General features: G+C 38.2%; 1 protein-coding gene across 5 annotated transcripts in view; it reads right to left on the bottom strand.

The window, feature by feature from the left end:
* The window catches only part of LOC100543530 (glypican-5-like), a 427,109-nt gene that overhangs the window by 6,419 nt on the left and 404,398 nt on the right, over nucleotides 1–16,292 (bottom strand). For 2 of the 5 annotated variants that reach the window (XM_085233252.1, XM_085233253.1), the window contains one exon: nucleotides 8,424–16,103. The exons of 1 other annotated variant lie outside the window; for it this stretch is intronic. In XM_085233252.1, the coding sequence (XP_085089378.1) occupies nucleotides 15,901–16,103 (203 nt within the window). In that variant the 3' untranslated portion in view covers nucleotides 8,424–15,900. Of the gene's footprint in view, nucleotides 1–8,423; nucleotides 16,104–16,292 lie in introns of those variants that run through there. 2 more of the 5 variants (XM_085233254.1, XR_014885612.1) reach the window with 2 other exon arrangements.

The raw sequence follows: 16,292 nt of genomic DNA, 5'->3' as shown, positions 1-16,292 counted from the left end.
TAATAATATTTGGTTTTCATGTTGCCAATGACTGTTCATCTGGAGAAAAATGAGAAGATTAAAAGAGTTTGTACCCATGCATCCGCCTTAATGTGGGAGTGAGATTGGTCCAACTGTCTGCCACGAGAATAACCTTCAGTATAAACTTTTTGAATGAAATACCTAAGTCAAATGTGAATGCTCGCATATAGCAGCGTGACTTCAAAAGGGAAGTGATTAGGCGGAGAAGAGAAACTGAAAGACTAAGGACGGTTAAACATCACTAAAGAAGACCTGATAAAATAAATCCTCTCAATTTTCTTCCCCACTGCACATGCAGATGTTTGCCAACCACAGTGGAACATGACAGATTACAAAGGAATTTCTTCCAGAAGATATCTTCAAAGGATGTGCACAGATGTATTTCAAAATAAACTGGGTGGGTATTGAATTCACATAATTATATTATACTGCTCGTTTCTTCCTTAGGGGATGACTCTTGGGGATCCATCTCTCATTATGTCTTCAGCAAGAAGAAGTAAAAATAGTTATTCATTCACTGGAGGACTGTGTGATCTGTTTTGTTGTTGTTGTTGTTTTTATGAATCAATTAGTCATCACCCACAAAGACAGTAAGCTCTAACAAGCACCACTTTTCAGTCTCTCGTGGATAGGCTCTCTTCACTGAAAGCACAGACATTTTCAAGTGCTCTTTACAAAAGAAAACATGGGCTAAAGGGAACCTTAAGTTTCTGTCTCTGCTGAAGAGTCCATAAGCAAATTCTCAGCTCCTTTGAGTGGAATAATAGATTTGTTCCTCTTTAAAAATTACACTGTAACAAAGGTGAGAAATAAAAGATGAAGTCTAACAGAGATCCAAAACCAATACTCAGTCTTAACAGAAAATACTTCCCCTTCAATAACATAGGCAAAGAATTCAATCAATATTTTTCTTAGTATCATTAATTTTCCTGATAGGTTTTGAATTTTCCTTCATATCTAATACGGTGATAAGAGAAGTAGTAGATTCTGGGAATGCTTTCTTTCACACTGTAACTGTAATTCTTTTCTAGTGTCAGACTGTAAGTTCTTTTTGCTGAATGGAGTTGCAAGAATGATCTTTTACCATTTGATGCTTGTTGATGCAGTCCAAACTCAAATGTTTTCACTATCCAAGACAAACTAATAATTAAGGATGACTATATGTAGTTTGTTTGCATTCTGTTACGATCTGCCCTTCTCATTTTTATTTCTTCTTCTGCCCTCCAAGATACTTAGAGAGGTTAAGCACAGGGGCAAAAGGAAAACAAAACAAAACAAAAAAAGTGAAATTTGGTGTTGATAAATTTAAATGAGAGCCTGAAACTAAAGGAAAGAAAAAGTCTTTTATTCTGTTGCTGAACAGAAGGGACATTCTGCTTTTCTTACACTTGCTGTGCATACACTTAGGACCCTACATAAGAGACTGGAATGCTATTAAAGTCAGTAGTGCTCCTCCTCCTAAATGGCTTTGTTCTTTTCTAGATCTGCTATTACAAAGGAAAATGTCAAGAAGACATGAGAGTTCAAAGACGTTTAAAATATTGATGAGACAAGGGGGGCAAACTTCCCTTACTGGAGAAATGAAAAAAGATCTAGAGTGACTGTTTTATTGAGAGGCTATTTTAAATATATAGTAATTAACAAAAAGCACGCAAAAGGCTAATGAGCATGTTGTAATTCTATCTACAACAATTAAAAAAGTCATTTCTGAAAGATATTTTGTATCTAGGAGCATAGAATCATACAATCATAGAATCCTTAGAGCTGGAAGGGACTTAAAGGCCATGTAGTCCAGCTGCCCTGCAGTGCACAGGGACACCACAGCTGGATCAGGTTGCCCAGGGCCTGATCAGCCTGGCCTTGAAAGTCTCCATGGATGGGGCATCCACCACGACACTATGTAACCTGTTACAGTGGCTCACCACCCTCACTGTAAAAGACTTTTTCCTTATATCCAGCCTAAATCTCCCCTCTTTGAGCTTGAAGCCATTTTCTCTTGTTCTTTCACCACAGACCCTGCCAGAGTCTGTCCCCTTCCTTCCTGCAGCTCCCCTTCAGATACTGAAAGGCATGACTCAAAATGGCTAGGCAGTACAAGATGATGAATGGAAACAAATGTTTACAAAGCAAAATAACAGGGGGATATGGTCTTGCAGTCACTCAGGAATAAGTCAGGACCTCTGAAGTGAATAGACCGCACAGTTAGTACAAGGATGTAAGTAGGTCACTGCAATAGTAATGCCTCCTCTTTATTTCCATGCAATCTGCAACAGATACAAAGAGCACAATTTGATAGTAAAATTTCTGAGCTATAAAACATGTTTCTTTTGCAGTCACCAACACTGCCTCTGCATCTTCACCAGCGTTGAACAAGAGCCTGAATGCTGTGCTCCTACAAATCTGCTCTAGTGGAAGTGACCACTGTTGCTCTTGCCACTGCTAAAACACATCACTCACTGCCTCACTGTGTTAACATGCCCTGTTTGGTCCATCAATGTTCAGCAAACACCGATGAATATCTGTGAATGCCTTTTGTTCTACATGGGGGAATTTAATGCCAACCCTTTGCTCCATCTGTCCTTTCATGTCAGCCCCATTCCATTAGACTGCCCCTCTGCTGCCATCTGTCATATGGCAGCAACACGCAATGGGATATTGGTGGGAAGGTTCAACTTCTACTGCCATCCCACCAACATCCATATCTGATGTTGTGAGCTGACATCATAAACAGGAGGCACTGCTTTTGTAGCAGCCCTGGTATACTTATTTGGGAGACTTCAGATTCATAGTTAAAGGAAATTCAGAACATAAATTTAAATCTTGGAGTTTGAAGAAATGTACTCAATGCATAAATGATTCCATCATTTTCTCTTATGCTTTCCTTTCTTTTCTTTCTTTCTTTCAATTTTTTTCATATCATGTCTTTGCTATTTTCTTTTCTGGGATAGGTTATTTTAGATTGAGATGGTAGAGCAGTCCATTCAGGAATTGTAATGTTTAACTCTTCCCTCAAGAGACAAGCTGGTAACTCTGCATTCTTTAAATTCAATTCTGCCTGTCTCTTTAATCACGATTCTTTCCATTTACTGATTTGCTTCTTTTCAAGCCTTATGCTTATTGATTTTTGAAGATAACCATTAAAGACATGTACTCATTTCCATGAACCATGAAATAGTTTGAGAGTTCTCAAAAGAACATTTGCCCAAGTAATGAGGACTGACAGTTCACTGACCTTTGCACATGAGACAACACAAAGTGTCTTATACAGTCATAAAAGTGAAGCACCTTAAAGTCATTTATTAAATCACTGCCTTACTTTTCTCTCAATATGCAATGAGTTAAGCCCTCTTATTTCTAAGAGTCTATAATTCAGCCACTGTTAACTTTTCTGCAGCTTCATATCCCAGCCTGGCTCCCCTAGAAATGGTGGCAGAAATATTCTTTGTTTACTTTTCCCTAGAGCATGTCCCGGATATGCTGGGGTCTAGAAGCGTAGGTATCCACAGGTGAGTGCCCACTGGAGATGGCCAGTAAAATATGCTACACAGTGGTTTGCTCTTTTAGCTCTTTAAATCATGGCCACAAGTTACTTCTGAATTTTTTTATTTTTTTTTTCCCAGGGAAAAAAACATATCATCATCAGCAAGCACTTCTGTGTTTCGTCCATCTTCTATTCAGTGAGAACACACAACCTTATACAATCTAAGAAGCAAGAGATGAGCCCAGAAATGTATCCCAAGGAAGTGCCTACATAAGGAGAGACAGAGGTGTGTCTTAAGTTCTTCAGAGTCTGTTAGATGAGAGCCTTTCTCATAAAAGACTTTAAGGATTTGACAAACCTTGCTGATACATGCAGGCTTTTCTGCACTACGTATCTATAGATGAAAAGAGAAATAGATAATAGCGCCAGGCCACGACTGACCTTTTTGTAAGACAAGCCTCATTTCCAGGGAACAGCTGAGCCCTGAGGGATGGGGGGGCTGGAGCTGACTCCAGCATAGAAGAAAGGCTGTGGTTAAGTGACCATAGAGCTTGCTCTGCATCACTTGGAGTCACCTTTAACTCTGGTGTTAGAAGAATAGGTTTGGGGATCTTGCTTTCGGACTCAATTCCTTCTGAGACAAGACAAATGGCACTTTGATAACTACAGTTTTCCATCAGTATGTATAGGTTTAGAGTTTCCTGTTGCTGGATGTGCTGTTGTACATTTCTATCTTATAGTTTTGATTTTCTTTTCAGATAAAGTGCGTTGTCACTCTGAGTTACTTGCATATCTGTGGGTATGGACATAATCCTATGTGCAACACTAGAAAGCCAGTGTTTACCAACGCTTTTATTGAGAATTCCTGTTCTGCATATGAGAAAAGGTCAGGGTAGTTACATGGTGTATTAAGTTAGCACATGCTGATTTTATGTATTGATTTTTTAAATTTTTTATTTTTTTTATTTTTTCAGATTTCACTAATGGTGAATATAATTTATTCTCTGCAAAGAATAAAAATTACGGTTCTGAGAGGTTAATGAACTTGTTTGTTCACACTGTTCTAATAGATTACATGCCAGAGGAGGAGACAAAAACATGAATTCTGACTATGGTACTGACACGCACTTGGAATGCAACCGTACAGTTCCCTGAGGTTCATTATCCCAGACAGACAACGAACTATGGGTCTCTTCATCTGAGGTTAATTGGAGTCTCTGTACCTTTCCTTAAATTAAAAGAAATGCCCTGAGGAAACTGATGCACTGAATGTGTCTCAAGAACTTTATGTCCAGTTTAAGGTGGAACTCAGAATGGAAAGAAAAGTGGTGAGTGGTGACCACAAGGTGAATGCAACAGGAAAACAGAGCAGTGCATACTCGGTATGCAGGTAACATGGATACTGTCCAGGGGAAAGCAAAGCAATTGCCACTCTTAGCAGTTTCTAATTCCTGACAAATCTGAGGAAATCCACGTCTCAGACCCAACTGGACTCGGTTATTTTCTAAATCTGCAGACAGAGTTACTCCATAATGAAAAATTGATTTTACAGCTGGAAACTGAAAACTCTGAAACTGGAAGGAGAAACATGAGCCTGAACCATCAGCATGCTGCAGTACCCAGTGCTAAAGCTGGAGGAAAACGTGCCCCATGGGTGATAGAACGGAATAGCGCCTGCTGAACAAGGGGAGGCAGTCCCACAACTGATGAGTTTTTTGTTTTCTCTGTGGGCATTTTCAAGTTCTAGGCGTTATCCTGGACAAATGACTGAGGATCCCAAAGTCCTTTAGTACTGCTGAGTAACAATTGTGAGTGAGTAGGGCTCACACATCTTGTGTCACCACCTCCTCATTGCTCTGACAAATTCCCTCCATTCATATGTTGTTTTCTTGAAAACAGAGAAGATGGGAAAGTAGTAACGTGTGCCTGTTGGACCTAAACTGGTAGGTGTAGGACATGGGTTACTATTGCATCTAGAATTCTTTATTTCTTCCAAAGATAACTCTGAATCACCTTGAGCACACAATAAATGCAAATAAAACTTGTCTGCTTCTTACATAAGCAGAAGTGTTCCAGTTTGCTCTTTTATGACAGTGGTGGCTCATGTTTGGTTCCTGAGTTGTTAGTAATTTCACAAGTATATTTTCCAAAAGAATGGTGTTTTCACATGCAAAGCTGCAGTACAGGAAGACTTTCGTCGTACTGCCTCTCAGTATCGTAAGGCTAACCATCATTCTGGTGAGACAGTGGTTGTATTTGGAGCCGCACCATATTGGAACCCCTACAACAAATAAGGCTAAATGCACTTTTTTTTCCAGAGTTTGAGTGTGTCAGGATTTCTGGATTGCTGATGGGAGAAACAATAGCTTCAGTCAAAGATGAACTTGTGTCAGTATTAAGGAACATATCTGAGACATCTCATCAGATCTGATGGATTCTGTGTATTTTTGGAAAAACAAGAACTGAATCAGGTGAGAGGCAAAGCCTATCTTAAAATAACCTTACAGAGTTGAACCGTCAAAGAAGTGCTCTTTTTTCACATCTATGGAAGATGAAACAACACCCTTTGAAGTGGAGGCTGGTTGGATTTCAGAATGAAGCTGTTTCACAGGTTTAGACACCTGCTTAATTAGAGGATGAACATGAAATCCTTAAACTTAAAAGGGCAGCACTTCAGAGAACAAGTATTCCTCTAGCATTGACAGAGAAGAGCTGCTAGCTATTATCCTTGGAGATTGGTCAAAAATGAGTACATAAGGTAAAAGCACTCTCTATAGATGGTGAGAAAAGCCATATATAATTCCCAAACCTCAAACAGGAAGTTTTTTGAAGGAATCAAGGAAAAGTGGAATCACAGGGGCTTAAGGAGCAACAGTCAAATTAAGCAATCAGAAAACAGAACGGGTAAGAAAACAAAAACAACAAAAACCAGTTAGGTAGATAGCAGGAACATGATCATTCAAAGACAATTAAAAGAATACTTAGTTCATGATACTGATCTTGTTCAGCGGTCTGTCCTACAGTCATCATACAACCCAGTTGGAAATATTACAAGAGAACCTCCTAAATATGATTTAAAAAATAGGAAATAGAAGAGGCAGGAAAAAAGCAGGACAGAGCAATGAACAGAAGGTCATGAAAAGTAACTCTAAAAACCTTCACAGGAACAAAGTTCTCTGTTGGCTCTTTTTGTGTGCCAGGGGAGATGGAGATTCATGATCCTTGAGGTCCCTTTCAAAGACCTTGTTTCTTAACTTTTAATAGAGGATGAAACATGAAATCCTTAGCTTAAAAGGGCACTTCAGGCAATTTTTTCTTTCCAAAGAAGAAGCTGCAATTTTTCCTTAGGAATTGCGACAAAAACACAATATGAGAGTACTTCTTTAGGCTAAAAGCATATAGAGGGTGAAAAGCCATATATAATGCCCAGAATCCTCTAACTAAGCATGAGAATCAAGGACAGTGGTAATCAAGGGCTTGGGACAACAGTTTAATTGATGGAAATAGGATATGGGTAAAAAACAAAACTGTTAGTGGAGATACAGGAATTGTCATGTGCAGGCCTTTAAATAATATTAGTTCCATGATACTGCACTTGTCAGCGTCTTTTATGCATCAAAACCCAGTGAAAGTTACAATGAAACCAAAAACCTTTTAATGGAAATAAAGATAGGAATAATAAAGTCAGAAATGAATCAAAGTGAAAATAACTCTAAATTTAAGGCACAAATGATCTAATTGTATTATTTTGGCAGGGGTTGATTCAAGATCCTAAGGTCCATTTAAAGAAATAAATTCTATAGATCAGAAATTTCTGGTATCGGCATGTGCAGAATCTGCTGACTGAAACTTACCTGATTTTTTTTCCCCACAAAAGAAGGAGACAGGTAGAAGATTAAAGCTTGACAAGCGAAAGACGAACTAGGCAGCTCTAGTACCCATTTTATAGGCACACGAAAGTGGGAAGGATTCCTTTGGAATCCATGCTGGCGTTTTATACAATGCTATGCAACCTGTCAATAAGCTTTGATCTATTGTTATTTGGAATGGGTTTGATGAAAAACCTACCTGTTGGGGAGATAGGATATTGATGGAGATTCTGCTCTCAGATAATATAAGGAGGAGAGACAGAAGAGAGCAGAGAGAAGAGTTAGATAGTATGAGATAATGAAGAAGGAGAAAGGCAAGGAAGCAGTACATGCAGAGAAGAACTTTTTGAGACTGAGATACAATATTAGATGTTCTCTGAGATAATCAAAGGAAATCATAGATGGAGCAAAACGACGAAAAATTTAAGATTTGAATTTGGTACGTTTAAGATGCAAAGATACATGAAAGAAAAAGAATTTAAGAAGACGAGCAATTGTGTATGGGAGTGAATCAGGCTAACCCTGATGATGCACGAGGAAGCAGATGAGTAGCCACAGGAGACAGGTGAGAGAATTAGCGATGCGCAGGAGAGGGGGGAGGGGGCACTGCAGAGGCTTTAAGAGGCGGGATGCAGGAGGGGGAAGGATGCTGGAGGGCAGAGTAGGGAAGTTACTTGGAGCCAGGAAGGGATGAGGGAGATGGGATTCAGTATGTAAGAGAGAGATGTAGTTGTTTGTGGGTGGGGTGTGTAGTGGTGTGGGGAACCATACTGAGATAGCATTGATTAAGAAGCTGTTTGTGGATTATTTATTTTTATTTCAATTCGTAGCTCACTGTCCTTTACAAAATATGTCATTTAAGTTTTCAAAGTAGCGATGTTTTTCTGTTTAAGATATTGATTTCAGACTCCTTTTTAAAATTCCCTTTATCTCATTCAGCGCTGAAAGTAGACTAAAGAAAGTTGACAAATGTAGTTGATCATACATAGGCAGATATACTGCAAATCAAATGTGCTTTGGAATCAGAAACAATTATTATAGCTTGAACACAATTTAGGACAAAAACAATTTATTTAAAAGACCCAGGATGCAACTAATGTAAAATACAAATGTAAGCAACGCATTAATTCCTGTAAAATAAAATGAACTAAGCAAGACTTTGAGACCACAAACTAATTCTTTAAGTATCTAAATGGTAAACCATTTATTTTACAGTATTTTCTACCCAGGTGTACTGTAAGCATTCATGGTATATTAGTTCTGATGCTGAAGTACAGTATGTACAATAAGTAGTGGTATGATGCAAGGTTTTGCATACTGGATCCCATTTTTATTCCAATACTACCCTGTATAATAAAGACTTTGTCTTAATGCTGCTACATTACCCTCCTCTTGTATGCAACTACACTGTAGTTCTGGAAATGGTTTTTAACTGCCTTGTTCATCCCTAACGTGGAAACTCAAATATTCTACTTAAATTCATTTTCTCATTTTTAACGATACTGCCACCAAATATCTTCCTATTTCCCTCACTGTTTTGTGGACTTGTAAAAAAGCTTTTACCTATGCCTTGCCTCAAAGAAACAAAAATAACCAAAATAGCTCTTTCATGGCAATTAGACAGACAGCTAACACTGCATGCATTGAGAACAACTCCAAACAGGTGAATGTGTGTCACTGTGGAGCCATGCATCCTAGTTTTTTTTTCCTGGTTTGTTTTGCGTAAAATAAAATATCAACAAAACTCCAGGAAAGACCTTCTTCCCTAAGGGTGACAGTATGAACGTCTCCTTGTAGCCCCAGATCGTTGCTGCTTCTCTTGAAAAGGCCCTGGCCATGCCCCTAGGAATGGAAAACACCATGAGACTCATGGCATCCCATGTGTTAGCAGACTTTCATTTAAGGCATGATGACACAATCTGATCAGTGGCACAGAGAGTGTAAAACTGTTATGCAAACTGCATAACCTCTGCAGTTACTCTTGATTTTCTACCCATTTGAAAGATAGGAAAGAATTCTCATTCTGGGGATAGATACTAACTTAAATTTACACAGCTAAACTGAAATGAAAGGCGCCGTGCTGATTTATGCGTGCTTCCCTGCAACATTTCATACCCATGGAGAAATCTCAAAGCTTCTCAGTTTCCTAACTTTCTAATTTCATACATGACCAGTATTTCATATTGACATTTTTGATAGAATGTTTGTCTCAGATCTCAGTTTTAAAAAGATCAAATGATCTTACTCAATATACTATGAACTCAATATACATAAAATGAATATTTATCTTGAAGCCTACTTAGAATATTGAAGCAATCTGCTTTAATTTCCACCACTTTAACACAGTATCTTTGACACCCCAGCACAGCAATGCTTTGGATAGTCTCTAATTAATACAATTCTTTAGCTGTAAATTCTTTAGCTGTATAACCATACAGAGAAATCCAGGAGTGACACTGGAAGCTACTTTCTCAATGTCCCCTTGCTTTCCTTTTCATTTCAGAACACAACATAAATCTGTGATAGCGTACTGAACGATGGGAAAGAGGCATCTGACTACTTCCATTTTAAATGCATTTTAAATATCAGCACCTATTCTATGCTTAATAGCCTAAGAACCTAGCCTACCTTACACACAGAGAAGACACATGAAAACATGGTTTTCTATTCATGAGTTTTTATAACTGCGTATTTGCAAGTACTTCATGAAACTAGCAATGCATTTATTTTCCAAATGAAATGTCCATATCCTGTAGAATAATTTGAACAGTGCTAATTAGGTGTACAGAAAGGCCACTGAGGATAATTTATGTATCTCTCTGCAACAGAAAAAATGAATAAATGTTAATTGCTTATATTATACAACAAATGATTTTCTAGAATGGCACTAAATTAGCTGCAAATATTATAATTACAAAGTAGTGGGTAATTTACTAAAGATTAATTGAAATGATTTAGGGCAAACCGCATATTTTTGCAAGGCAGTATTAATATGTTTTGCACAGAAAAGAAAAAAAAAAACTACAAAATCGTCAGTGGTGGCGACGGGCTGTTTAACAAAGTACTTTATGCACCTCATGGAAGCATCAGTGGCCTGTCCTGTGTGTCCTTCTCTAAGAAAAGCATTACATTTTTGCAGGGGAAGTCACTGTAGTGTTGATAATAATTAGAATGTCTGATTCACCCTATTAAAGGATCTAGTCTGATCTCAATTGCATGGGATTGAGGCAAAAATCACGCTTCATTGTGTGTCCAACAACCTCTTTGGAGAGCTGTACCAACTGTGGCTATTTACTACCCAAGGGCTTAAGTAACTGCACCAGCAGATTGAATACATTCCTCTTAAAAGCAAAATTTCACTATGCAGCAGTAGTTTCATTTCCCTGAACTGAGTGCAGCAGTTTCTTGCATCCAAGCTTCGTACTGCACTGCATGCAGTGCAAAGGAATGGGGCTCAAAACAGAGACAGGGAAAGGGACTTAGAAAATTGTTCTAGTTCGGATGGAATTTCTTATTTAGGAGCATCCTCAAATACAGAATACTTTTTGGAGTTTATCTACTTCTTATAGTCTCTTGGCCTATTTTTTTTTTCTGGTTTATTATTTAACACAATTCAAATGCAGCTTCTTAGGGTGTGACAGTGCAAACCAGAAAATAATTCCAGTCTTATGGGGCAATAGGTGTAAGACATGATCACATCCTTTTAATAAGGCACATCACAGTTATAGCAACACTGACTGTTACATCTCACTTTTCATTAACATGTGTCCTATGTCACTGAAAGAAGCATTGTGATCAGTGAAAAGCTAAAAACGAAAATATATGTCGCAAGTGCTCTTGCCTAGTTGTGATATAAGCACTTCTGATACTATGCTAGTCAATGTGCAAGATACATTTTAGGGAATGCTCCCTATATGCACAGACCTACCTTTATCCCTATAGAGAGAGATGAAGAAAGTGTAGGTATCAATTAATTCTCGCTTAAAAACTGGGCTGAAATCCTCTTGAACACATCTGTTATGAAATCTTGACTCTAATTTTAGCTAAACATTATAATCTGTTTAATGTGAAGAGGCCTATTCAGCAACACAAGGACTTTCTGGATTCGTTTCCTACTCAGTATCTCACTTTAATGTGCTTCAGCTTCTTTTACTCGAACAGGTCTTGCTTAAAACTGTGTGCAGTACTGAACAAGAATGGCTCAGTAAACTTGGGCAAAAAAGCTCATCTAACATTCAAAACTAGACTGCACACAGCACCCATCAGGACAATATAGCAGAAACATATAGCATTAGAGATTCAAACTGAAACATAATCATACATGGTGCAGTCCTGGTAACAAAAGAAAATAGGAATATATTAAATAGGCATGTGACTTAAGAGATCAAAGAGATATGAATCTCATAGCCAGATATCCGTACACAGAGCCTCTAAAGTAAATGCAGCTGAACATTATTATCTGTATTGTTCTAGCAGGCTCTGACAGACATCTGTACCTCAGAAGATTCATTATTGAGTGAAAGAACAGAATCACAGTTCTTTACACAGTGACCAAGTATCTGGTCCGCTCCAGGGCAGGGCATAGCATTTGCAACAGGCAAACCAGAAAAAAATGCAAGGTTGAAAATGAGCTGCCAATTTACAGCGAGCATGCAAACTGCAAAGCAAGTGCAATTCATAGGAGATGTCAGCGAAGTTGCCTTAAAATGTAGTCTGTAGATTCTCCAGCTGCTCTTTGCCTGGCCAGTCTCCATGCTCTCTAACTTAGGTGTAAAAAGCTGCTTGAAAACTAGAGGGAAACGCTTGGCTCAGAGCCTCAGAAAAGATAGCTGGACATTGTCATGCACTGGCACGTTGCAGCCATACACACTTTTGTCCGTCTCTGTTGGCTTGTCTCCCTGATGCATCCATAGCCATGGAGGAGAACAGTGACATAGAAACTTCTCAAACCTTTCACATGAACCTGATGGAACACGCTGTCTAAACAGCAGTCAAACACTGAGAGGAGTCTGCATGTCCACAGCAATTCCACCTTATTTGCTAAGAACTATACACCACTATCAAGAGGAAAATATAGATTGATTCTACTCAAATGCATGACAGCAGCAGCAAGAAGACTTTCCAACACTGGCAAAATATTAAAAGAAGGTTGTAGCTATACAGTAAACATCCAGAAATCAGTGGCTGTATACAATTCATAATTGCTAGGTAAAGCTACAGCAATGATCTTAGACTGGTGTGTTATTTTACATTAAGGTTACTCAGACAACTTCAAAAGTATTTCCAATTTAGACCTTTGCAATTACTGAGAATTACATGTGTCCCTGATATCAAAATAAGACTTATTTCATCTTATTCATCCAAAAAGGAACACTTCTTGTCTGACGATACCAGTTTGTCTTGCTTTTGCTATTATAGTTTTTCCGTTTGATGGAAAATACTTTTTCATATGTAAATGCAACTGATCCTGAGGAAAAAAAAAAATCATAAAGTATCAGTAAAAATATACTGCATTGCTTTTAAAAGCTGCACCACTTCTGGTGCACATTATGAACATATTTCATGACCAGTACTCTTCTTACAGAGTAAAAGTACATCACTGTGAAATGCATTGGTAGCAGCTGAATCTTCTGCAGCCTCTTCCCCTGTCCTGTGCCTATTAACAAAATGAATTGATGGACCTATCTTACCCTGCCACTGGAACTTGTTCTAGTTTCCTCACTGGAACACAGGAGCTTACAGAATCATATAATCACAGAATCAATGCTACCTCAGACAAAAACTTGCTAACCAAACCCCAAATTACAAATACTTAGTTTTTCAGAGGTTTTTGTTTAGCAAGGTCATGAGATTTATCAAGAACAAAGATTCTCTGGGTGAGTTACTCCATACATGCAACTTGCTCTGCCACAGCTCAGTACGAGGCTATCTGGATCACTGGCCTGCCCTAAAAGCACAAAGATCTCAAAAAGACATACGTGTTCCAGGTATTCAAGTTCCCATTCTCCAAGTGAGAAATGAAAAGGCCAAGCTGCCTTGCTGGAGTGTGGCAGTGTTTGAGCCTAACCCCGAACCCTATTCCTATCCACAGGAATACTGATGGAGACTTAAGGGTGCAAATGCCAGCATGTGTGCCTGAATGATGACTCAGGATCTCAAATCTGAGAATGTACTATGTTCATAAGCATGAAAAATGTTATATTGCTTCAGTGAAGCTACAGTGATCAGTATTACCTGAGGAGCTGGTGATGGATGTGTGCACTAAAAGCACATTTTGGTGCGTACACAGAGACCAGGCTGTTTAACAGTACCAGTCACAACCGATCTGTTAAGGCTGCAAGGAGCAATGGTGTCCTTTCACAGTACATCTCCTCAGGTAGAAGTGCACTCTTCCCAAGGGCAGTGGCAATGAATGCAAAATGTGGCATTTGTAATTATGGTTCAATAGACTGGTGCAGGTCCCAAACTTTGGAAAGCATTGGACAGACATTTTTGTACCTTTGGGAAACCTGATTCACACTGAAAAGATTTGAAAAGCCCTACTGAGTGATATTAATAACCTTAGCATACTGAAAAATCGGAACACAAAATAGAAAATATTTCATGTTAGCATACAAATCTTTTTCTATTTCATCTCCTTGTTTCAACATTAAAATTGAACACTTTTAGAAATCTTTTTTTTTCACTTTAGAGCCAACTCCTTCACACCTGGGTGTGTTGATGGTTCTGATTACTCTTCTACATCTGTCAGTGAAAACTTACAGCCCAATTAAAAAAAAAAAACAACAGTGAAGGCCCCACCTTTGCAAATATAATTAGACACGTTCACTAATGCTATCTGAAAACATGGCAAGCATAGTGAGTCTTTGTCCAGTTATGTGTAAACTGTCGCCAGTTTACATCCAATGGCACTCAGTAATACTGACACATAACACCTTCTTTAAATCAAGATGTCCTTCACAATCAAGGCTTTCAGTGAAATGCCTGAAGCTGATTAGTAAGTCATTGGGTTTTTCTTCTGAATGATGTCAGTGGCTGTGTACTCTAAGTATCAAAAGAGATGCTCTACAAAAAAAAAAAAGATAAATGTTTTACATTCAATCGTATAAAACTGTACACAATAACAGTCTACAACATGAAAGTGGCCATTAAGTTGTTGTAACAGTTATGAAATGCAGCAAGTATAACAATTCTAATGTTTCACATGCTTATCATTAATCACTGTATTCATACAGTTGTGTTTGTTTATATATATTCAATGGAACTGTAAACATAGCTGTTGGAAAACACACATTAACACTTAACCCATTAGAAGTTCAGTACTTTCCATCTGAAAAGTTATAATACATCAAGATATGATGGATTAAAAAAAAAGGAGCCTTGAAATATAATGCACATTTTGACATTTTCTAGGATAGAAATTGAGATGTAATAGAGAATATTCTAGATTTGGCTATTTTACATTTACACCTATAGTGATAGAAAATTTTAAACATTAAATGTAATTAAATAATACAGAGTTTATGAAACAGTTGATTTCAGACATCCACAATGCCCAAAATCTTGGTTGTGTATAATGGGAGTTCCCATTAACTTACACCTCTCAGTCCTTTATGGAAAATTTATTTTTTCTTTAACAACTAAACTAAATTAAATTTTAACTGAATGATTTTTTTTTTCCCCTCTCCCCTCTCTTTTCTCCCTCCCTCCCCCCCCCCTCCCACTGTACAAAACTGCATTCAACTGAAGAAAATGCTATTATGCTTGTATTTCCTGTTGCTGGACATTCATCCCATAAACCTTGAGCATATGTTCAAGCATTCGGTGATACCATTTTGTGGGGCAGGGAAACTCACTATCTATACTGCTCTCAGTAAACAAAGTGTTTCTAATTTTTGCAATTGTTAAGGCAACTATGCTGATATATTAAACACTGATATGCTGATATATTAAGCCATATGCTTTTGTGTGGCTTCCTACACTCTAAACAGTAGCAGTTAAAAGAAATTTCAGACATGCTTTGATCTTCTTGACCATTTAGGAATTTCATCAAGTTGGTCAAAGTACTTCACTTGAACATGCTTTAAAACTGTAGATGTAGCTTATTAGCCACTCACTGCAGACATAATGCATGTATTGGCTTAGATTTGAAGACCGACCATTCCTTTAATTTATCAGAAAAAAACTTAAAAAATAACACAACAGCCAATCTGATTCCAGTGAACATAACTGAGAAAAACAGCAACACACATACACAGCTCTCATGTTCTCAATTATTTCTGTCCCATAACTAAAGCTACTTGAACTTCTGCCATCATTTTCTCTGCATCCTGGCTGGGCTTAGTCAAAAGCTATCTTCACTCTAGGTGAGGACACTTCCTATCTGCCAAATCCAACACATTGTTTAATATTTATTCTAACATATCAACTAAAATAGAGAGCTATTTCCCTTTGTTTTCTCTGGGTAAGGCTGAAGGTATACATGACAGTGAACAGAAAGGCTTGTGCATAGGCTGCAACAGTGTGCAGCTATGGGGGGCAAGGCCACAGAACTGCTAGTGCTGTTAAAACAACAAGTGAGGAACTCAGGGCTGCACTGCTCCCATTTCCAGTTGCACTGTGTTTAGAGGACGACTTGACAGTGCTTGTGGTGGTTGTGGTGACAATCTTTTTCAGAGTTGGTTTTGGTTCATTTCTGTTTTCTGGATGGGTTTTCTTGTCCTTGAGTACATCTGAAAACATGAAAGTAAATGTAGGATTAATCACACATCTGGAACATGGAATGGAATACGTACTCTAGCCTGAATAACCGAACTATGTACAGAGAGTGACAGGATGCCTATATTAACGTGTTAGTTGAACCCAGTGGCCACATCATTTTGCTAGGCACCCACTATTTTGCTCAGGAATTCCGGCCTACC

The sequence above is a fragment of the Meleagris gallopavo genome, chromosome 11, assembly GCF_905368555.1.
Source record: "Meleagris gallopavo chromosome 11, MGAL_WU_HG_1.1, whole genome shotgun sequence".
Taxonomy (NCBI): domain Eukaryota; kingdom Metazoa; phylum Chordata; class Aves; order Galliformes; family Phasianidae; genus Meleagris; species Meleagris gallopavo.
This window is presented reverse-complemented; position numbering and strand designations above follow the sequence as displayed.